Source organism: Schistocerca piceifrons, chromosome X (genome assembly GCF_021461385.2).
Source record: "Schistocerca piceifrons isolate TAMUIC-IGC-003096 chromosome X, iqSchPice1.1, whole genome shotgun sequence".
In the NCBI taxonomy this organism is placed as follows: domain Eukaryota; kingdom Metazoa; phylum Arthropoda; class Insecta; order Orthoptera; family Acrididae; genus Schistocerca; species Schistocerca piceifrons.
This window is the reverse complement of record NC_060149.1, coordinates 801,849,076-801,874,736: the sequence shown is the minus strand read 5'-3', so window position 1 is coordinate 801,874,736 and position 25,661 is coordinate 801,849,076. Positions and strand designations below refer to the sequence as shown.

At 41.7% G+C, this 25,661-nt stretch overlaps 1 protein-coding gene across 2 annotated transcripts in view; it reads left to right on the top strand.

Annotated features, from left to right (window-relative positions):
- LOC124721215 overlaps positions 1–25,661 on the top strand; it is a 132,670-nt gene that overhangs the window by 35,923 nt on the left and 71,086 nt on the right. For both annotated transcript variants that reach the window (XM_047246066.1, XM_047246067.1), the window contains exon 3: positions 23,045–23,128. In XM_047246066.1, the coding sequence (XP_047102022.1) occupies positions 23,045–23,128 (84 nt within the window). The remainder of the gene's footprint in view (positions 1–23,044; positions 23,129–25,661) is intronic.

Sequence of the window (25,661 nt, the reverse complement as noted above, 5' to 3'; positions counted from 1 at the left end):
AGGAGTACCTGGCAGTAGGTAGCAGCACAATGCACCTAATATAAAAAACGTATGTTTTTGGGGTTTTCGGATACTTTTGATGACATATTGTATGTCAGAAGACCATGGCTACAAACTTGGAATACGATAATCATACTCGTCAAGTTATGTCTTATATCACGGCCAAGTGCCAAATGTACCATCATAGGTAGAGCTCACAAAAACATACTCTTTGGTCTTTGATGGTCATATGTTTTTGTGAGTTCTGTTTATCATGCTATATTTCGCACTTTGCTGTGATATAAGACGTAAATTAACGAGTATGATTACTATATTTCAAGTCTATGGTCGTGAAATTCTGACATAAGTTATTGTAATGATTAGCAAATATTGTATGAGCCAAGAAAGAAGCAAATTTCTAATGAACTGTCATTGTACCGATATGAATGGGTAAATCACCAATGTCAAGCTTTGTAAGTAACCTTACAACAATAAGTTTACGGAACATTTGCCTATCGTTCTCCGTGTATCCTACATCTTGTTTATTGCGTTGTTATAGTCCTCCAGTGATGGTGGTTTTATGAACCGAAACCGGTAAAGGAACAAAGCTATGTTGGTACAGCAGGTGGTTTGCAATGCATTATTTCAAGTACTTGACAGCTTTAGACTGTTGCTTCAAGAAAACTAACTTCAAACGTTTTAGGGAAGTAGCGGGAAACCCAAATCATGATGGCCAGAGGGGGATTTGAACCGTCATTCCTTCGAGTCCAGCGCGTTCAAATGGCTCTGAGCACTGTGGGACTTAACTTCTGAGGTCATCAGTCCCCTAGAACTTAGAACTACTTAAACCTAACTAACCTAAGGACATCACACACATCTATGCCCGAGGCAGGATTCGAACCTGCGACCGTAGCGGTCGCGCGGTTCCAGACTGTAGCGCCTAGAACCGCTCGGCCAGCCCGGCGGGATCCAGCGGGTTACTAGAACACCATCTCGCTCCGTGAACTTCACAGAGCTCTACAGGGAGGGGGAGAGCTAGTCCTGGTAGTTATGCTAGAGAGCTCTTATGAAGTTTGGGACGTAGGAGAGACGAATTGGCACAACGATTTTAGTCTAGAATTTTATATAGTTTAGAAATTTATATAGATGGAACAACAGACCAAAAAAAATACTGATCTGGCCGCTGCTGTGAGAAGTTTCTCCCGAGAGGTAAGTTTCCAGAGTACACTCTGGGTGTCCATGAGAAGGTACTTTGTTCAGTATACGTCTATACTTACTATAAATTAAAGTCCCCTACAGCGTTTTTCTGTATATGTATGTCAACTAATCTCAGGAACTATTGTTGGGATTTTAGTACGGTTTTCACTAATAATAGACTCATTGACGAGAAACATTTCTGTATATTGTACTAGTATATAAAGACAAGGCGTTGTTTAAGGTTGTCACCAAAAAGTCTAAAAGTACTTCACTGATTTACTTCAGATTTTTACATGATTCTCTAATGAACAGATATATTTGTATCATACATAAATATAAATCTAATGTAGAAAGGGGAACATTGTTACCAAAAATCTCGAAAAATTCTTGACTTATTTACTTCCAATTATTACACGACATACTAATGAACATTCGGATGGACATAGACTACAAACTTTTAATATATATAATATTTAAGTATATATTAATTTATGGAGGCGAAGCATTGTTACTAAAAATCTCGAAAAGTTCTCGACCGATTTACTTAAAATTTTTACATCATACTCTAATCAACACACACTCTGACACACACACACATATATATATATATATATATATATATATATATATATATATATATATATAATTACTAAAAATCTCGAAAATTTCTAAATGATCTACTTAAAATTATTAAACAATACAATAATAACATTCAGATGGACACAGACAATACATTTTTAAACGACAATGTAAAAGTTTTCTGTTAAAACCGACTGCGAGAGTGAAAATGCTGTGCTGTGCTGTGAAAATGTGCGGTTTCGTTTTCTTTCTTCCAGTTTCAACTACGAAAGCAAGGCATGCAAACCATTAGCCAGATTGATTCTCACATATATTTTCCTTCTCCTTATACACAATTTGAAGCAAAAATTCTGTACAGAATAGTGTGCTGTTTTGTTTTATCCCTTGCGGTCGGTTTACCAGAAAGCACTAATAGTGTATTTATGGCTTGTCGACTCATGATTAGAACACTAATCCGGAATCTAAAACGTCCGAAACTTTCTAACGCTATCTATTTGCAGTTAAAACTATGGGAAATACTGTCACTGAAGTTACTATCCTCACAGGTCCACCAGCTAAAGAGGTCACTTTTATACTCTGTGTAACATTGATTCCAACCGATTTACGCATTCATTTTAAGTGACTTCTTTTCGCAATGAAGGTTTCGTTTGCAATGATTTTTGAGCACAGTTAAAAAAACTGGAGTCAGTAGGAGCATACTGGCTATTTTTTGTAGTATTCATCCACTTATCATTTTTCCAGAAAAGCAGCAAACGGTGGATGAACAAAGCTTTACTTGCCCGTTTAATTTAATCTTGTGAATCTACACTCCTGGAAATGGAAAAAAGAACACATTGACACCGGTGTGTCAGACCCACCATACTTGCTCCGGACACTGCGAGAGGGCTGTACAAGCAATGATCACACGCACGGCACAGCGGACACACCAGGAACCGCGGTGTTGGCCGTCGAATGGCGCTAGCTGCGCAGCATTTGTGCACCGCCGCCGTCAGTGTCAGCCAGTTTGCCGTGGCATACGGAGCTCCATCACAGTCTTTAACACTGGTAGCATGCCGCGACAGCGTGGACGTGAACCGTATGTGCAGTTGACGGACTTTGAGCGAGGGCGTATAGTGGGCATGCGGGAGGCCGGGTGGACGTACCGCCGAATTGCTCAACACGTGGGGGCGTGAGGTCTCCACAGTACATCGATGTTGTCGCCAGTGGTCGGCGGAAGGTGCACGTGCCCGTCGACCTGGGACCGGACCGCAGCGACGCACGGATGCACGCCAAGACCGTAGGATCCTACGCAGTGCCGTAGGGGACCGCACCGCCACTTCCCAGCAAATTAGGGACACTGTTGCTCCTGGGGTATCGGCGAGGACCATTCGCAACCGTCTCCATGAAGCTGGGCTACGGTCCCGCACACCGTTAGGCCGTCTTCCGCTCACACCCCAACATCGTGCAGCCCGCCTCCAGTGGTGTCGCGACAGGCGTGAATGGAGGGACGAATGGAGACGTTTCGTCTTCAGCGATGAGAGTCGCTTCTGCCTTGGTGCCAGTGATGGTCGTATGCGTGTTTGGCGCCGTGCAGGTGAGCGCCACAATCAGGACTGCATACGACCGAGGCACACAGGGCCAACACCCGGCATCATGGTGTGGGGAGCGATCTCCTACACTGGCCGTACACCACTGGTGATCGTCGAGGGGACATTGAATAGTGCACGGTACATCCAAACCGTCATCGAACCCATCGTTCTACCATTCCTAGACCGGCAAGGGAACTTGCTGTTCCAACAGGACAATGCACGTCCGCATGTATCCCGTGCCACCCAACGTGCTCTAGAAGGTGTAAGTCAACTACCCTGGCCAGCAAGATCTCCGGATCTGTCCCCCATTGAGCATGTTTGGGACTGGATGAAGCGTCGTCTCACGCGGTCTGCACGTCCAGAACGAACGCTGGTCCAACTGAGGCGCCAGGTGGAAATGGCATGGCAAGCCGTTCCACAGGACTACATCCAGCATCTCTACGATCGTCTCCATGGGAGAATAGCAGCCTGCATTGCTGCGAAAGGTGGATATACACTGTACTAGTGTCGACATTGTGCATGCTCTGTTGCCTGTGTCTATGTGCCTGTGGTTCTGTCAGTGTGATCATGTGATGTATCTGACCCCAGGAATGTGTCAATAAAGTTTCCCCTTCCTGGGACAATGAATTCACGGTGTTCTTATTTCAATTTCCAGGAGTGTATGTATCTGTTATTTCAGAAACCGGATATTTTGAGTGGTTTTAACAGTCAGATTAAACTGGCATGGAAAAAACTGATATAACAGAAAATCGATTGTCTGAGCGATAACCGCCACTCCTAGGAGGAGAAGATTGGCAGAGAGAGAGTGGGAGGGTGGAAGGACTTTAGGATGTATATCCAGTACCTGTACATATTTAGTTACCCAGCTGGATGTAGGAAGCCGCCTAAAAACTACACCCAGGCTGGCTGGCTCACCAGCCCTCGATTGTTAATCAGCGATGTGGATTCAATCCGGGGCAGGTTCGCCTCCCCGTTACCCGGGAGCAGCACGTTAACGCTCTCGGCTATTTGGGCTTGCATATTTTCCTGTCTGTAGTTGCAGGCTGATCTCAGGAACTGCTGTAAGGACTGTGATACGATTTTGATTAATAGGTAGACTGATTCACGAGGAAGGATTGTGTGTATAATTAAATACTTCTGCGCCAGCAAGTTATCCGATTGTAGATACTTACAAGGAAACATTCCCAAGTGACAATAAACGATCTTGGTTAAACTTCTGGGTGTGTAGAGGGGGCAAATGAAGTAATACTTTTGTTTTGTCCAACTTCACTTTTAAGGAGTAAAACACGCCCCGAAAGGTAATTTGGCTTATTAGGTTTGGAGGGAATATCTTCGAAACGATGATATATAAAAAATGTTTCTCGTAGAAGAGTTGATATGTAATTAACGCTATTGAAAACTTTATAATCGAATTTTGTAGTAATTTGAAATTTTTGAAAAAAAAATTCAGCAGTATTTCAAATTATCGTGGGTTATCTTCTAACTACCCTGATTTGTATCAGGCATATCTCACTATACTGGTAAGCCTTGGCGAAAAGAAGTCCATTATGTGCTACTGATTGCAGCTTAGTTATAGTGTTTGTCAAGAGAAGATTGACATCAAAATCATTCAATAGAACTAGATCTGAAAATTTTCTCACAAGTTTCTTCCAAAATCTGAAAATCTCATGCTACATACATTCATGTGTAATAAAGCTGGTTTCTGAAATACCATTTTTTGGGAAAGAAGCTGTACATAATGTGCTGTCAGAGTATTTTCAGTATACCTAATTAAAATACCTGAACATTTATTATTGGTCTTGTTATTTATTTTACTTATATTTCTTTTATGTTTTAAATTGTTATTTTATGTTTTAGATTCATTTTTTGTTTTTTTAGTTTACTGTTTTACGAACGCGTATGTTGTTAATTGAAAGTAATAAATAACTCATTATTATGATACAAGAGCATTATAATAATGATAATCCGTAAATAAATGTTTAAAACATAACGTTTTCGTACACCATGCACATAAAATGAAAGAAATTTCTTCACATATTATACATGACGAAGAACACAATATAAAACAAAATTCAGCAGTATTTCAAATTATCGTGGGTTATCTTCTAACTACCGTGATTGGTATCAGGCATATCTCACTATACTGGTAAGCATTGGCGAAAAAAATGGATTATGTACTAGTGACTGCATCTAACTATAGTGTCTGTCAAGAGGAGATTGACATCAAAATCATTCAACAGAACTAGTTCTGAAAATTTTCTCACAAGTTTCTTTCAACATCTGAAAATCTCACAACCTTCTTCCAACATCGAGCAGTATATATGTACTATGTCTGTACCTGTACCGTCGAGTCCTTTGGGATCATTAAATGAACAACTTTCTTGTCATCGTGTATAATGTTCAAAACGGTTTTTTTTTCAGTGGCCACCCTTCTTTCATAGTTTTAAAAGAAACTAATAGTGAATTTGGACCGAGAATTCGAGAATCTGTTTTGGAAGCTCCAAATGTCCTGACAGCATCGAAATCTGGTAAACAAACATCTGACAAATTCAAAAGATATTCTAAAGACACTTTCTGTCCCAGCGAGGAAGAAAACTCAGTATTATTGTTAAATTCTTAGGGTTGCCAATATGAAAGATCCATATAGAGCATCGTACCTCAGTACAAGGAAATTCTTCATTTGGTGGTCCCAAAGGGCTCGACAGCTTAGGTACAGTCCTGACATGAGTACAGATACCGATGTTGGAAGAACTTTGTGAGAAAATCTTCAGATCTAGTTCTGTTGAATAATTTTGACGTTAATCTCCACTTGACAAACAATGAAATTAAGCTGCAGTCACTAGTGCATAATCAGTACTTTTCGCCAATGCTTAGCAATATACTGAAATAATCCTAATAGAAACCAGGATATTAAAAAGATCACCCACGGCAATTTGAATTCCTACAGTGTTCTTCATCATGTATATTGTGTGAAGAAATTGCGTTCATTTTATCTGAATGGTTTAAATAACGCTATATTTTAAAACATTTATTTACAGATTATCACTATTGTAATGATTTTTTATCATAACAATGACTTAGTAATTATTTTCAATTGATGAAATACACGTATGTGAAACAGTAAACTAAAAAACAAAAATGGCTGCAAAACAGAAATTAGAAATTTAAAACATAAAACAAATATTATAAAAATAAATAACTTGACTAATAATGATTGTTTAGATATTTTAATTATGTATGCTGGCAATACTCTGACACCACACTGTGTGCATATTATTTTTGAAAAATGAAGCTTGAAAGCTTCTTTAATCTATGTTGTAACAAAAGTTTTAATTTTTCAAAATTAATTAACAGTGATGGGGTATTTTGTAAAATTTCAAATTATTAGAAAATTCGATTATATAGTTTTCAATAATGTTACTTACATACCAAATTTTATACGAGAAACGTTTTTTGTATATATTCCTTTCGAAAATACTCCCTCCAGACGCAATATGCCAAATTACCTTTCGGGGTGTGTTTCATCACTTAAAAGTGAAATTGGGCATAAACAAAAAATACGTACTGCGTTTTTTTTTCTGCTCTACACACACGCCATGTTTCATCAGCATCGTTTATTGACACTTGGGAACGTTCCCTTGTTAGTGCTACTCGTCTGAAGCGGGGTTAGGTCGCTAGTTATTTCATAAAAATCGTCGCAGCAGATGCTTCTTCAGCTACGAGTCGCTAGTAGTTCTGCGAGTCAGTACTGCTGCACACGTGCGGCTCTCCCTCTTCCTGTGAGACGGACAATTTCTACTAGAGGGATCGACCGGGCTGCCTTACCCCAACCTGATATGGATGACAGTGGAATTGATAAAGGTGCAAACAGCGACGCGCACGGAACGTGAGGAAGCGAGCGCTGTGAAGGAAGAAGCAATTGGCAAACCGTGCCCCAGGTGGGCGTGGAAGCCGGAGGCCCGGGCGAGTCCAGAAATAGGGAGCAGCAGACTGTCGATCAGCCCCTGGCAGCGCCCACGCGCGCCCCTTGCAGAGCGTGCGCGACCGCCAAGCAGGGGGGCTTACCGCAGCACAGCTCCCCGGCAAACAGACCACAACACCCAGACTGCTTGTTTTACTTAACAAAGCCGGCGGGAGTGCATCGAGCCCCAAACTGAGACTGCTAAACACGACCGAACGTGATTCTAAGCTACCATCACAGGCAATGTACACTACCGCTCGAAAGTTTTCGATCACCTATCACACTTACGGATTTGCTGTTCAAACAGTTATTTCGTTCCGAATATTATATCATACCCCTGTACTCATAATAAAGGAAGTGTAAACGTGTAAAGACTAAGCGCCTCTGTTGTGTACCTGGGGAGTGTTGGCGCTCCCTTTGGGAGACGGGCAGAGCAGAGAGTAATAGAAGGGGAGCGTCGGCAGGCTTGCAATGCAGTATTTATATTTCGTATTACGTAAGTTAATACTTCCTGCGAACAAATATTACTAGCGTCAGATTCTTATTTCCGTGAACCAAGGAAACTCCTCCATCGTTGATTTGCTGTCTTATTTCACAAGAACTGACCAGGAGAGCCTGTCAGTGGGAATGCTGAGAAACGTCGCGAATAATATGTCATCACACAACCCCCGTCACCTATCACCAGCAGGGTTACCTGCTTACCAAACATTTATCAACCGTAATTGACAATAAGCTGCTTGACAATGTACCGCCACTTTCTTGCACGACTGACTACAAAAACACATCGTTAACCACAGCCACTGTGAATGTACACTCGATGTCTGCCAGGCTTCCGAAGTCATTTCGAGGGTACTGAGTTAGCTAGAAGTTGAATTCTAATGCGTGTTCAGTGGAGATAGTTGACCGGACATAAAATAACGTGATATGAGTTCTGCCATTCTAATGAATAAGTGGCTGATTCACTGTGGTAACAAGAGATACCATGGAGGCGATTCACCTAATGTCTCTTCTCCTTCGAAAGTATACAGTTCTAATAAGGAAATAGATCCGAATTTAAACGAAATATTTTCTTCTTTCGCATCTTTCTCCTTTGCGATCAGCAAATGTTAGTTCTAAACGCAAAACCGAAGTGCATAAATGTCATGTTGATTGTCTGACGTTAGGCTTTTCAGCATTCTTCTGAATAATGAGGAACGACAGCAGTGTGTTCTTTGTTTGGAGATTTTAGCCAACAATAGCCTGAAGTCTACAAAACTGAACAGACACCTGTAGACCAAACATCCAGGGCATGTAAGTGAACCCATCGCGTTTTCTAAGCCTCATGAGCGACAACTAAAAGAAAATGTCAGATTCCTCAAAAAACAGGAATCAGTTCCTAAAAGACAGCCCAAAGAGCATTTCTGAAGGTATCCTATTGCAAAATCCAATGACCACACATTATTGGTGAAAATTCTTCACGCAGCTGTCAAAACGTGCGGAATCACACATGGAGAAAGCTTTGCCCTGAGTCTGAAATCAATACTGCTCTCAGATGATGAAAAATCAATTACTACCACGTCTTCATGATAGCCCAAAATTTGTCTGACAACTTGGTGACAGTACTGATATCGGAAATCTTTTCCAGCTTCATGTTTTTAAATGGTAGTGTTACGAAAATGAAATTCACGAAGACCGGCTGGACCAGCTATTTTTTTTAAATCTGTGGAAGGGGCGAGTACAGGAGAAGATATTTTTATTCTTGTAAATTCGTTTTCTGTTTGTAAAAATCTGTCAGCAACAAACTGTGTTGGCATATTACAGATAGGGCGAAGGCATTTACTGGAACTCAAAGGGGGCTCATGGCAAGAGTGTGTGCTGTTTCTAATTCTGTAAAATTCACAAACTGCATGATACACAGGGGAGCATTGGCTTCTAAAACAGTACAACCGGAAGTCAGTAAAATGCTGAACTCTATTAATACAGGATGTTTTTAATTAATTTTATATTTTTATTATATTTGAATTTTGTTGATAATTAGGCGTTTTTAATAGCAAACTTTCAAACTTGGCATAACTAATGAATATAACTTTCTATGTATAATGATAATTTTTAAAGCTTGCAGAAGAATCTTTCTCTAGTAAATCTGCTTTTAATGGTTTGTTAACTAAGCAAACTGACATGTGACCATTTAATTTTTCCTTACCGTTGAAGTAGAGTAAACACATATCACAAACAAACTTTAATTCTTCATGTTTTGTAATTTGACTTGAAACAAGCCTAGATAAATTTTTAATATAACAATGGTGCTAATTTCCACCATTTTTCAAATAAAGCAAATTTATATGTTTCTATTTCTTACATTTCATAGCGTTTAATAGATACACTTGATATGTTTTGTCAAATGATTAAACATTAATAGATACATTATTTTGGTCTGAGTTTTTGGACTGTTATCAACCATTATAGACATTTCAAATTTTCAGGTTTTTAATCAGTATCAAGACCAACATTTTTATATTTTGTAACTTTACCTGCATTTTTGTCTACAGGAAACAAATCAGATTTTACATACATACTGGATGTGAATATTTTAATACCAGATATGGAAACAGAATTTGTATGGAGCTTTTGCAGAGAGATATTTGAAATTAATAATTAATTTTTTGAAGATGAAAAGGTTAAATTCAGATATAATGGTTTAAGAAAAAAGGAAAACAATAATACTGAATTTCATGATTTGGAATTTTCAGTTTAACAGAAATATAATTTTTTTCTTTTCTTTTTACTTTGAATAGGACATCTGAGGACCACATTCATTTTCAGTTTTTCATTCTTTGCTCTTTATTGTATTCCAGTATGCTTTCATCTGTTTACTATGTATCTTCTTTCTCTCTTCAGACCATTTTGAACCAGTCTTTTTAGCTACCCTGCTTTCGAATCTTTCTATTTTCAATACTTTTTTGAGAAAGGCTTCTCTGTTGTTTATATCTACTGTTTTTGCATTCCTTCTTACTAAATCTTTTTTTAATTCATTGACCCAGCTTGTTGTGAACTCCTTACACCACAGGTATTCGAAAATCTTCTTAGTTAGTCTACTGTCTTGCATTCAAAATAAATGTCCAAAAAACATGAGTCTTCTTTTTCTCATTATGTTTGAAATATTTTCCATATTTTGGTATATTTCAGAATTACTTCATAATTTCCAGCCTTACTGTGTTTTGTGGTTCTAATATTTTCTTTATAATTCGCCTTTCTAGTACTTTTAGTTTATCTAAATTATGATTTAATGCCAGGCATTCGCTTCCACATTTGTATTCTGGCTTCACTATTGTGTTGTAATGCCTTATTTTTGGATTTCGAGGCACATTTTATTGTAAAGGTTTTTGGTGATACCATATGCTCCCCCATTTCATGCAACCTTTCATCTATTGAAGATTTTTCCAAAGAATTACCTTGGATTATTTCTCCTTGATATTTGAAGTTTTTTACCCTTTCTATTGGACCAATATTTGTTTTCAAAAGTTTTGAGGAAACCTTAACGTTTGTTAAAAATTTTGTTTATTCTGCAGAAATTCTTAAGCCAATTCTGCTGGCTATTTCTTCCAGCAAATTTATTTGTTATAGCAGATACCACATTTTCGGAAAATATAGGAAAATCACCTGTAAATGCAAGACAGTCGATTTCGATCTTTTTGCTTTCTCTTCCTTACCTTATAGGTGAAATGTTGAGTTCAATAAGTTTTTCATTCTAATTTCTCACTGTTTTCTCTAACACACTATTAAAAACAACTGGGGATGGGCCATCACCTTGTCGTTCATCTCTTTTTATTTTGAAAGGCTGTGAAATTCCCCCCATAAATTTTACTTTCAGACAGCATCTGTAAGTGTTTCACAGATTCGGTTTGCCAGTTTAAAATTTACGCTAAATTCTCGAATTATTATAGTTTCTTTGTCAACAGACTCAAAAGCCATTTTCAAATCAAGAAATGTTACTCAATGTCCTTTGAATTAAATAATCTGTGGCGAATTACTGACTTGAGATTAAATATTTCTTTTGAGCGTGATCTGTTCCTAGAACCACATTCATTAAATATTATTACTTTTTATTATATACATATATATCGATTTGTGTAATTTTTTTCTTAGAGTATAATGAGTCTGAACCTACAAATTATTTCTACTCAATGATTTCATGAAGGAACATGAGACAGATGTAGGTAAAATTATTGGAATTGGCATAGTAGATTGTGGCAGCCTTCTTCAACAATCCATGGATATATTTGATGGATCATAACAGACCACTTGCCAACAGTAGAACAGGTGGAACTAACAGAACTCTCAGGCGACAGAACACTTCGAAACGAATTTAAATCGAAGACTTTTGAAAATTTTTGAGTGCAGCCTCAAAATGAACATCCCAATTTAACAAGGAGGGCAGTGGATGTGTTATTATCCTTTGCATCAACGTACTTATATGAGTCATCACTTCCTGTAAAGGCATTAATCAGGATGAAACACGTGACTATGTAGACTTTCCTAGCGTATTAGTATATCAAATTTTTGTCGGGTTTCCAGCCGGACAAAACTGTCATCTGAGCACAAACATAGTTTCAACAGCAGCTGGAAGGGAAACTGCAAGTTACTGTCTCAAAGATCCAACCAAGATTGGGTCTGCTTTCTTCAGAAATTCGAGCACACACATCACACTAAAAGTGCAGACATTAGAAAATTCCACACTTTTGAACCGTGTGTATTTTTACTCTTGTTTATTTTCTTTCTGAATGATCAGTTTCGATATAACAGTTTTTAAATTGGTATTTAAATGTTGCCTATGTTCTGTCATCATTCGTACATCCTGATCTTTCAAATATTAAAATATTCCAAATGGATTAAAAGAAATATAGATGGAACAGTTAAACTTTAACTAACTACTTTGGGAACTAATTTATAAAGAAATCCATACGTAGTAGAATACACATACTTGTTCAGTTCAAATAACTGCACACACAGCTGTGGTTATTTATAAACTAGTTGTGATTATTAACTTCCATCGTTTTTTAATATTACAAATTTGTGATAATTTTTAAAAATCTTTGACTCTCATATGTTCAACTAATTATTTTTATTGTTATCTAAGTCGCTCACAAAAGATTTATTACTCCTCAGTTCAGAGAATCTCTTCCATTCTTAATCCTAAAAAGCACTGAAAGAAACCTTTTCTTCTTGTGCAAGGAATTTGGGGATAACTGTGGGCCAGCACTTAGTCTGGACTGAACACATAGCTGCAGTATGTAAGAAGGTGTCAGCATCGCTTCGTTCAGTAAAAAAATATAAAGAAGTATTTCCTCTCAAGCTAAAAAAGAAACTTGTAGAGTCACTAATATTTCCTGTACTTGATTATGGTTGTTTGGTTTGTTGGTTGGTTCATTGGTTGATTTGGGGGAGGGGACCAAACTGTGTGGTCATCAGTCCCATTGTATTAGGGGAGGATGGGGAAGGAAGTTGGCCATGCCCTTTCAAAGGAACCATCCTGGAACTTGCCTCCCCACCAGTTTTATCTCCTCTTGTCTACAGAGTTTTCTATTGAAATTATCTTCTTTCCTAAAAGCCATTATCACTTTCATTTCAGTCCTTCCCTCTTTCATTATCAGTTCCTTCACTTCAAAAATGCTAATCTAATCAATATCATTCTTAATGCCTCCATTATTTTATTATTACTATTAGTGTTACTATTATTACTATTATTGGTATTGCAAATTATTAATTTTGTTAATGATGCAAATTATTATTATTGTGTTGTTATGTAACAACTAAGTAAAAGATTCTTAATTCCTCCATTATTTTATCTTCATTATTGAGGTTATTATTATTATTATTATTATTATTATTATTATTAGTATTACTAATTATAATTTTCATTAATATTGCAAATTATTAATATTGTGAGCATTATGTAATATTTTTTTGTATGTGTTGTCCCTGGTCAGATGTAAGAGAAGACCTTAAGGCCCTAACCTTGTCAGGCTAAATAAGCAATAAATAAATAAATAATTGACAGTTGCAATGATTAGACAGAAGTGAGCAGCGTGGGCAGTTTTTGTGGCAGGCATGTGAAGTGCTGAGGAAGGAAAGACAAATGGGGGATTTGTGTTTCAGAAGGGGGGGGGCGCTTCGAAAATTGTTTGAGAACCCCTAGTGTATCCAACTGATCGTTCACACACAGGGTCGCTGATGGGAATTCACAGCAACACTGACGTGCCTTTACCTAAGACGGTTCCATTCAAATATCTCTCATTCCTTCAGCTGCCTGTGTAGCAATCAGTTCGCATTAGTTGACGGCGCTTTGTGTGCATATAGGCACAGCCCGTTTATATCTGTGTTAAGACAGACTATTTGACAATTATATATCTTTTACATTTTGTTGGCTCATATATGATGAAAATGTATGTTCGATCCATTGATCTACACTGTTTTTCTCCTGTGAAGATGATGGTAACATTCAAAACCGGTAGAGAATAAATATGCAATTGTACAGCTTTTGGCACAAAAATGCTTTTTTTTTAAAATTATCTAACAGCTGTAGACAGTCACTTACGAAAAGCTCGATATCTGACAAAGTTAATGACCGGATCCAAAACATCCTGACAATTTCGTACGCAGCGCGTTATCCTGTTGGAGAGTCTACACACACTGAGTAATATCTGATGTGCCCCAAAGGAATGTAATAGCGCTGTAGATTGTTCCGTATTACTGACTTAGCAGAAGACCTTAATTTCAGTCTCATACTTTGCGCAGATGATGCACTTGTCTGTGACCAAATTATATCTAGTAAAATTTGCAGTAATATGCAGTTGGATCTCCACAAAATATCTATATGTTGTTGAGAGAAAAATTCGATACGTTGTAGTAATCAGTAAGGTACCAATATTACAACCGCGGAAGTAACTCTGTGTGTCACCTTTTTAAGGCTGGACAACTGAATAGAATTTGATGGAATTTGGTATAGAGATAGCCTGAACCCTCAGAAAGAAGGTGAGCTACTTAAAAACATTAAACGAATACGTAGAGCCGATAGTAGTCGATAATAGTGAATCAAAGCAGCAAAAAGTTTGTTGGCAATCTACTCTTTTGCAATAAGTTGCGCTGGCAATAAGAGCTACGTCAAACTGGAAAGTATTAAATTGCAGATTTCAAAAATACACTCCTGGAAATGGAAAAAAGAACACATTGACACCGGTGTGTCAGACCCACCATACTTGCTCCGGACACTGCGAGAGGGCTGTACAAGCAATGATCACACGCACGGCACAGCGGACACACCAGGAACCGCGGTGTTGGCCGTCGAATGGCGCTAGCTGCGCAGCATTTGTGCACCGCCGCCGTCAGTGACAGCCAGTTTGCCGTGGCATACGGAGCTCCACCGCAGTCTTTAACACTGGTAGCATGCCGCGACAGCGTGGACGTGAACCATATGTGCAGTTGACGGACTTTGAGCGAGGGCGTATAGTGGGCATGCGGGAGGCCGGGTGGACGTACCGCCGAATTGCTCAACACGTGGGGCGTGAGGTCTCCACAGTACATCGATGTTGTCGCCAGTGGTCGGCGGAAGGTGCACGTGCCCGTCGACCTGGGACCGGACCGCAGCGACGCACGGATGCACGCCAAGACCGTAGGATCCTACGCAGTGCCGTAGGGGACCGCACCGCCACTTCCCAGCAAATTAGGGACACTGTTGCTCCTGGGGTATCGGCGAGGACCATTCGCAACCGTCTCCATGAAGCTGGGCTACGGTCCCGCACACCGTTAGGCCGTCTTCCGCTTACGCCCCAACATCGTGCAGCCCGCCTCCAGTGGTGTCGCGACAGGCGTGAATGGAGGGACGAATGGAGACGTGTCGTCTTCAGCGATGAGAGTCGCTTCTGCCTTGGTGCCAATGATGGTCGTATGCGTGTTTGGCGCCGTGCAGGTGAGCGCCACAATCAGGACTGCATACGACCGAGGCACACAGGGCCAACACCCGGCATCATGGTGTGGGGAGCGATCTCCTACACTGGCCGTACACCACTGGTGATCGTCGAGGGGACACTGAATAGTGCACGGTACATCCAAACCGTCATCGAACCCATCGTTCTACCATTCCTAGACCGGCAAGGGAACTTGCTGTTCCAACAGGACAATGCACGTCCGCATGTATCCCGTGCCACCCAACGTGCTCTAGAAGGTGTAAGTCAACTACCCTGGCCAGCAAGATCTCCGGATCTGTCCCCCATTGAGCATGTTTGGGACTGGATGAAGCGTCGTCTCACACGGTCTGCACGTCCAGCACGAACGCTGGTCCAACTGAGGCGCCAGGTGGAAATGGCATGGCAAGCCGTTCCACAGGACTACATCCAGCATATCTACGATCGTCTCCATGGGAGAATAGCAGCCTGCATTGCTGCGAGAGGTGGATATACACTGTACTAGTGCCGACATTGTGCATGCTCTGTTGCCTGTGTCTATGTGCCTGTGGTTCTGTCAGTGTGATCATGTGATGTATCTGACCCCAGGAATGTGTCAATAAAGTTTCCCCTTCCTGGGACAATGAATTCACGGTGTTCTTATTTCAATTTCCAGGAGTGTATCTACACAAAATTCCACGAGAGCATATGCTTATTTTTTGCGGTACACTCATAATCATTGATTTTGTTTTTCATTAGGCCTGACGTAGCGAATCCGAATGAGAAAAATGGTGATTGTGGGTGAACCGTCAGAGATGAACATAAGTTCTCGCTGAATTTTGTAGATATTTTTGAGATCTATGTTTCAGTATGACACCCAGTTATGTAGCATATATTTATTAGGCAGCGGGTTGCGGCTAGAAAACTCTTTAATTTATGTAACAGATTACCTTTAAACGGCAGAACAAACTTCCATCAATCACATGTGCGACTATTCTGACTACATTGGCATTCAAATATATAAAAAAACTGCACTGAAATAAATGTATTCTTACTAGAGCTGTGATGGCAGACAGAAAAACGTTAAACTTACAACAGCCGACTTCGTGCGATGGAGCAGCAGAGGAGGCACTCATCGCGAGCTGTGCTTCTCCGATATTTATTCATCATAATAATACTACTGATATGCGAGCGGGTAAAGGCTAGTTGAATATACAAATAAACAGACAGTGTTTCTAATCGTTCTAATCGATGGAGAACTTTCAAGTGGCACTCTGCTTACGTGGCAGTATACAGATATCTCCCTCCATCCAATCAGGCCTCGGAAGGCACAACGATACCGACCGACCTCCGTGTCGTCACTGGATGCGGATATGGAGGGGCATGTGGTCAGCACACCGCCCTCCCGCTCGCTGTGAGCTTTAGTGACCCAAACCGCACTTCTCAATCAAGTAGCTCCTCAATTGGCCTAACAAGGGGCTGAATACACTCTGATTGCCAATGTGCTAGCCACGCCCGACAACGCTTAACTTCGGTGCTCTGACGGGAAACGGTGTTACCACTGCGGCAAAGCTGTTGGCAATATGCAGCTATGCTTTGAAGTTGTTTAATCTCCTGGCGCAGTATCAGTCAAGCTCACTGGATAATTTGTTTTCAGGGAAGATTCAAACTCTCATAAACATTACTGGATTTCAACATAATTTTTGAAGGTAACAAAATTTTATTTTTTGCAAATTAGAAACACCTGCGGTATTTATCCGTACGTCAGATACAAAGGTTTTTCATCATAATAGATTTTTGTTTTCTAAAATGACATTTATGTATAATTTTGTTGATTGAAAAAGCTTTCTTCTAAACTTTACAAAGCACAAAGAAGGTATTAATTCAGTACACTGCAACACTACAGCTAATTTCTAATATAATATACAGTACATACTGCATTCACACACACACACACACACACACAGATAGATATATGCCACACTAATCCCGTGTCAGCATGCTGGTGCTTATATACCCGCAACGGAGTCACGCTACGCTGCATATACGCTGCAGCAACGCCCTCAAACGGAAGCTTATATCCCCTTATATTTATACAAATAATAGAAATAATAAGTTATATATATATATATATATATATATATATATATATATATATATATATATATATATATATAATTAAGGCTCACCGGCCATTTGACCATCTTCTTCTGTGCGAATGCACAAACAGTGCCTGAACTCTTACGGGAATCGGCGGTAAAGTCGCGAGTAATGGGTATAATGGGCAGGGGCACTATGAATATAGTGCGGAACAATAAGTTGTCAATGTGGCAATGTGGGTCTCACTGGAGACGTGCCAGAGATAAGTCCCTGCAGTCGCACAAACCTCTGTGTCCTCGGTGACTCACATGGATAGAGCGTTTGCCATGTAGGCAAGAATGGTTCAAATGGCTCTTAGCACTATGGGACTAAACATCTGAGGTCATCAGTCCCTTAGAACTTAGAACTACTTAAACCTAACTAACCTACGGACATCACACACATCCATGCCCGAGGCAGGATTCGAACCTGCGACCGTAGCGGTCGCACGGTTCCAGACTGAAGCGCCGAGAACCGCTTGGCCACACCGGCCGGCTGTAAGCAAGAGATTCCGGGTTCGAGTCCCGGTCGGGGCACACATTTTCAACTGTCCCCGTTGACTTATATCAACGCATGTGTGCTGCTAGGGGTATTCATTTCAGTGTAAAGTTATACATACCTCAAAAAAAAGTCTTGCATCACCTCGGTTCCGAGAGTTCCGGAACCTGTACAGCAAATTGGAATAGAGATCAACATAAACATCATTTCTGCCCTTTTTATCGCTCATGAAAACCACACATTGCATGTTGTACCACCATAAAGCGAGACCTTCAGAGCTGGTGGCCCAGATTTCTGCACACACCGGTACCTCTAATACCCAGTAGCACGTCCTCTTGCGTTGATGCATGCCTGTATTCGTCGTGGCATACTATCCACAAGTTCATCAAGACACTGATGGTCCAGATTGTCCCACTCCTCAACGGCGATTCGGCGTAGATCCCTCAGAGTGGTTGGTGGGTCACGTCGTCCTTAAACAGCCATTTTCAATCTACCCCAGGCATGTTAGATAGGGTTCATGTCTGGAGAACATGCTGGTCACTCTAGTCGAGCGATGTCGTTATCCTCAAGGCAGCCATTCACAAGAAGTGCACAATGTGATCGCGAATTGTTATCCATGAAGACGAATGCCTCGCCAATATGCTGCCGATATGGTTGCACTATCGGCTGGAGGATGGCATTCACGTATCGTACAGCCGTTACGGTGCCTTCCATAACCACCAGCGGCGTACGTGGCCCAAATTATGCCACCCCAAAACAACATGGAACCTCCAGCTTGCTGCAGTCCATGGACAGCGTGTATAAGGCGTTCAGCCTGACCGGGTTGCCTCCTAACACGTCTCCGACGATTGTCTGGTTGAAGGCATACGCGACAATCATCGGTGAAGAGAATGTGACGCCAATCCTGAGCGGTCCATTCGGCATGTCGTTGGGCCCCACTGTACCGCGCTGCATTGTATCGCGGTTGCAAAAATGCACCTCGCCATGGACGTCGGGAGTGAAGTTGCGCATCATGCAGCCTATTGCGCGCAGTTTGAGTCGTAACACGAAGTCCTGTGTCTGCACAAAAAGCATTATTCAAATCGTAGCGTTGCTGTCAGGGTTCCTCCGAGCCATAACCCGTAGGTAGCGGTCATCCACTGCAGTAGTAGCCCTTGGGTGGCCTGAGCGAAGCATGTCATCGACAGTTCCTGTCTCTCTGTATCTCCTCCACGTCCGAACAACGTCGCTATGGTTCACTCCGAGGCGACTGGACACTTCCCCTGTTCAAAGCCCTTCCTAGCACAAAGTAACAATGCGGACGTGATCGAACCGCGGTATTGACGGACTAGGCATGGTTGAACTACAGACAACACGAGCCGTGTACCTCCTTCCTGGTGGAATGACTGGAACTGATCGGCTGTCGGACCCCCTCCGTCTAATAGGCGCTGCTCGTGCATTGTTGTTTAAATCTCTGGGCGGATTTAGTGACATCTCTGAACAGTCAAAGGAACTGTGTCTGTGATACAGTATTCACTGTCAACGTCTATCTTCAGGAGTTCTGGGAACCAAGGCGATGCAAAACATTTTTTGATGTGTGTATATGGAATTTGTTAGAAATCGCTCCACACTTCCTGGGTTACGCTTCTGTATTACTCTTTTTTTCACCCATTTTTTCACCCCTACCTCTACAAGAAGTATGTCCTTTTACCCCAACAGTGCTTCTTTACATATTGCAAGTGATACGTTTATCAAGTTTGACTGATATCGTTACTGTGATTTAGGAAATGTGCAACGTACATTCATACTTACATACGTACAATGACTTTTATAAATAAATACAGTGACAGAAAAATTGTAACAGGAGTTGTGCGACATTAACGAAAGTTGGTAGGCGTGTTTCTACATCTGAAAGATGATGTGTATTCAAATTTCGTACCAGTCGCGTAAGAGTGGCGTTAGCAGCGCCACTATGCAAATCAGGTCTGCTTTAAACACACGCTGAAATGGTAATATGCGTTAGATATCTTTTGGATTGAACGTGGAGAGTTGATGTTGGTCATGAATTCCTTTTAAGTCACAAAGATGCCATTATCAACGGCATTATTAACGGCGCTACAAGAATCTCGATGCTCCATTTGCTGTACTGCAGAAAGACTTATCAGGAATGTAGCGACAGTACATGATTTCTGGCACTGGCGGTCACAAGAATGTACGGTCGCAAGAAGACTGGACTCTAGACGGCCGCGTGGCACTACCGAAAGGGAAGACCATCGTGTTCGGCGTATGGCTCTGGCGCATCGTACTGCATCGAATGGTTCGAATGGCTCTGAGCACTATGGGACTTAACAGCTGTGGTCATCAGTCCCCTAGAACTTAGAACTACTTAAAAACTAACCTAAGGACATCACACACATCCATGCCCGAGGCAGGATTCGAACCTGCGACCGTAGCAGTCGCACGGTTCCGGACTGCGCGCCTAGAACCGCGAGACCACCGCGGCCGGCCGTACTGCATCTGCAGTAGCGGTCTGAGCACCAGTTGGCACCACAGTGACACAACAAACTGTTACAAATCGGTTACCTCAAGGACAGCTCCGAGACAGACGCCCGGTATCGTGCATTCCATTAACCCCAAACCATCATCATTCGGGACTGCAGTGGAGTGAAGCGAGAGCTCATTGGAGGGCAGAGTGGAGGTCTGTAGCGTTTTCTGATGAAAAGTATTTCTGTCTCGGTGCCACTGATGGCCGTAGGAAGGAAGCCACCTGAGAACCTACAACTAACCTGTCTGCGTGATAGACACACTGGACCCACACATCGAGTTACGGTCTGGGATGCGAATTCGTATGACAGCAGGAGCGCTCCCATGGCTGTCCCACGCACTGTGACTGCAAAATGGTACGACAATCTGGTGATCGACCTGTTGTGCTACCATTCATGAACAGCGTTCCAGGGGTGTTTTGTAACAAGACAAATATCGCACACATATTGCTGTTGTAACCCAACATGCTCTATAGAGTGTCGACATGTTGCCTTGGCCTGCTCAATCACGAAATCTGTCTCCAATCGAGCACATGTGAGACGTCATCAGATGCGACAATTCCAGCGTCATCCGCAGACAGCTTTAACCGTCCCTGTACTGACGTACCGAGTGCAACAGGCATGGAAATCCATCCCACAAACTGACATTAGGCACCTGTACAACAAAATGCATGCACGTTTCCATGCTTGCATTCGACATTGTAGTGGTTACACTGATTATTGACGAACGAGCATTTCACTTTTGCAATGGCTTATCTCACGCTTGCGCTAATATGTGATCTTGCAATGTTAATCACTTGAACATACTATCTAGGCAAATATATTCCCGAAATATTATCACTCTATCACTCTGTATTAATTATTTTTTGGTGTGGTGATTTTTTTTCCGTCAGTGTATAAGGGAACTCGGGGCGGAACGGGATACTTAATGTTTAACAATTTATTTAAAATAAGGGAACACAGGGAAACACTTCTTAAAGTGATAAAAAAACACCTTGTAGTGTAACCTAATGTACCTTATTTTAAAATCACTTAAAACAACACATTTAGCATTTTTTACAATTTTGCAATAAAAGTCTTGCACATTTCCCGTTCCGCCCCACCCACGGGGCAGAATGGTAGAAGGGTATTTTGTTAAATTATTGCATAAACGTTGAATTTGAATTACGAATATCGTATTAAACTATGACAAAATGTTGTATAACAGGCAATACAGACTAATGAATGTGTAATTTAAACAATTAAAAAGTCATTCTTCAAAATAAGAAAATATTTTAATGACATTCTGAAAAATGGAGAATGCTTAATAACCACCAAACCACTAACTACTAGTCCTTTCGACAGTAGTCACAAATCAGTATTTCCTCTTCATCTTCACTGTCTATGCCAGCACATGAATTGTGTGCCCACTCTGGCATGCGACACAGCCCTCATTAGAAACGAAGTCCCCACAGTAGAGACACTCGGCATCCTCTCTCTCTCTGATTCTCTCTTCTCCATCATCTTCTTCCTTTTATTTTTCTTAAGGTCTTTGATGTCCTCTGTTTTGGTTTTTTTGGGTATACAGTTTGATATTTTTGCCTTAAGTTGCATTGCACCTGACGTCTCTGTCCTGACATTGTTTATATTTGTGCACCCTCCTCCTTTCTGTAGGCCTACTTTACGTGCGAAAGCATTCTGCAGTTCCTTCTTATAAGGAGAATCTGTTAATACGACGGCTTTTCCTTTTCGTTCTTGTAGTCCGTCGAGTATTTTGATAGATTAGTGGGACTGGAATGACAGCCTTGGGCGATATCTGGAAAGCTGAGTTGTTCGGCGAACATAACTGGTTGGGAGAGTCTGGCATAGATGAACATCCAGGCTCGGTTTGATTTCTACTTGCATCAAAATATGACAGGGCAGAACGGGACACTATCCCATTCTGCCCCGTCCCGTTCCGCCCTAAGAGCACTTTTGAGATTAACAACTTTTATGGAGTGTAATAACTGACGTATTTAAACGCATTAAATAACTAAAGTATAACAAATGCCATGCACTTTAAGGGAATGTGTCATTTTATGGTATACAATTAACAATTAACAACTTACCTGGCGTTGAAATTCACCAAACGTTAGAACAACGCAAGCGGTAACGTGACGGACAACAACTCACTTAGATCTCGCACTTCAAACTAAATCAAAATGGCTGCCCTCACTTCCCTTCCATTCGGAGAAATAGTTACATGCCCATACAACAGGTTGCAACACTGTCCAGTCTAGAAAAGAGCAATTTCCCAGTGTGCACCGCTATCCCGTTCTACCCCGAGTTCCCCTATAATTGTTTTAGTTTTGATTATATCGTTTTCCGTGAGTAGCACATTTCAAATAATTTGTGTAATCCATTGTCTACCTGGAGTTCTTAACGTCATTTGCCCACAGAGAGTTTAAAGTACGACATTCTTACATACTTCCTATGTTCAACAGTACGATATGGACAGTGATATGGGTGGACGTTTGGTCCGTGGTAGGCTGACAAATTTTTGCTACTGGTACATTCTAATAAAACTGTGATACAGAACGCGGAACTTATAATTAGGTTTATACCAACGCAATACATGTAAGGAGAATGGCAGCGGAACTCAGCTCTGATGGTGCTGTGCGGCATGGAATGTGCTTCGTAATGGTGTGTGTGGTTTGGGTGCAGGTGGGCGCCAGCTGACGGGAGGCGTCCAAGCCGTCGCTCAGCCCGAGTCGTTCGCACTCGGAAGTCGCTACGGCAAGAGAAACGGTAAGACTCCGTTGTCCAGTCTCTGCAATAATGATTTACCGCTTCGGTCACGTCCGCTATTACATACCTGCTATACAGCTATATCTCTCCTCTACCCGTCTGTGTACGTCTCATCAAGTTGCGCAACTTTCAAGCTGCATTGCCGTCGCCATGCATTACAGTTCATTACTCTTAAGCCATTATGGATTTAAACTGAACTCCGCGATTGTACGCTGCAGTATTAGATACACTATGTGATCAAAAGTATCCGGACACCTGGCTGAAAATGACTTACAAGTACGTGGCGCCCTCCATCGGTAATGCTTGAATTCCATATGATGTTGGTACACCCTTAGCCTTGATGACAGCTTCCAATCTCGCAGGCATACGTTCAATCAGGTGCTGGAAGGTTTCTTGGGGAATGGCAGCCCATTCTTCACGGAGTGCTGCCCGGAGGAGAGGTATCGATGTCGGTCAGCGAGGCCTGGCATGAAATCGGCATTCCAAAACATTCCAAAAGTGTTTTATAGGACTCAGGTCAGGACTCTGTGCAGGCCAATCCATTACAGGAATCACCGCCTCCGCATTTTACTGTTGGCACTACACACGCTGGCACATGACCTTCACTAGGCATTCGCCATACCCATGCCCTGCCATCGGATCGCCACATTGTGTACCGTGATTCGTCACTCCACACAAAGTTCTTTCACTGATCAATCGACCAATGTTTAAGCTCCTTACACCAAGCGAGGTGTCGTTTCGCATATACCGGCGTGATGTGTGGCTTATGAGCAGCCGCTCGACCATGAAATCTAAGTTTTCTCGCCTCCCGCCTATCATAGTACTTGCAGTGGATCCTGACGCAGTTTGGAATTCCTATGTGATGGTCTGGATAAATGTCTGCGTATTACTCATTACGACCCTCTTCATCCGTCGGCGGTCTCTGTCAGTCAACAGACGAGGCCGGCCTGTATTCTTTTGTGATGTACGTGTCCCCTCACGTTTCCACTTCACTGTCACATCGGAAACAGTGGACCTAGGGATGTTTAGGGGTGTGGAAATCTCGCGTGCAGACGTATGACACAAGTGACACTCAGTCACCTGACCACGTTCGAAGTCCGTGAATTCCGCGGAGCGCCCCATTCTGCTCTCTCACGATGTCTAATGACCACTGAGGTCGATGATATGGAGTACTTGGCAGCAGGTGGCAGCACAATGCACCAAATACGGAAACCCTATGTTTTTGGGGGTGTCCGGATGTTTTTGATCACATAGTGTATGACTATATCAGTCGCATAGAGTTGCTTTTTATGCTTTTGTTGTTGTTCTTTAAAAGTCGTAGCTAGTTCACCTCTTCATACGGTTAAGATCTGCTTTATTACAGAAATTAGTCCAGCAGCATCTGGGGTGGTTGCGAAACTATTATCGTTGTTTAACGTAACTGTGGGGAGAGATGACGGTTGTGAAAGTAAAATCGACTTAATTCTCCAAAAGGTAGTTAACAAAACCATTGTGAATGATTTCCACGAGATAAGAATACTGAGAAACATTTTTCGGTAGCTGACCTCCGTGGTCGCGTGGTAGCGTCGCTGCTACGTAAAGGGGAGTCGCAAGTTTGAATTTTCCTTCGGATGCAAAGTAGCCAGACACATATAGTGGACATTAATATACGGTGAGTCGACAATTCGCATCTATGACGGCTTGAACTTTGTTGGGGACACTTTCATTGGGGCATCTGAATGTTTGTGGAGGAATAGCACCCCACCTCTCTCAAGAGCCGAAAACAGACAGGGTAGTAAGGTTGACGCTGAGGTCTGGAGCGAAGTCGACCTTCTGACTCAGCCCAAAGGTGTTCCACTCGGCTCAGGTCAGGACACTGGACAGGCCAGTCCATTTTAGGAATATTCTTGTTCACAAACCATTGCTTCACAGATCAGTTTAATGACAGAGTGCATTGTCAAGCTGATACAATCAGCTCTCCGAACTGTTCCTCTACTGTACGCAGTTCACACATTTCTGCAAGCCGGCCGAAGTGGCCGTGCGGTTAAAGGCGCTGCAGTCTGGAACCGCAAGACCGCTACGGTCGCAGGTTCGAATCCTGCCTCGGGCATGGATGTTTGTGATGTCCTTAGGTTAGTTAGGTTTAACTAGTTCTAAGTTCTAGGGGACTAATGACCTCAGCAGTTGAGTCCCATAGTGCTCAGAGCCATTTGAACCATTTGAACCATTGCTGCAAAATGTGTTCGTATCCTTGGACATTTAGCGTTTTCTTAAGTGCAATAAGGGGACTACACTGTAACCACGAAAAACACGCTCATACTATAACATAAGCTCATCTGTACTTCAGTGTTGGCACTAGACATGACAGCATGTAACGTTTTCCACACATTCGCCAAAATCCAAACCCTTCCATCAGACTGTCACTGGGTATAGCGCCATTCATCATTGCAAATTATTAGTTTCCAGTCATCTACTGTCCAGTGGCGTCACTCTTTACACCACCTCAAGTGTCACTTGCCATTGACTACAGTAATTTGTGGCTTATGAAGAGCTG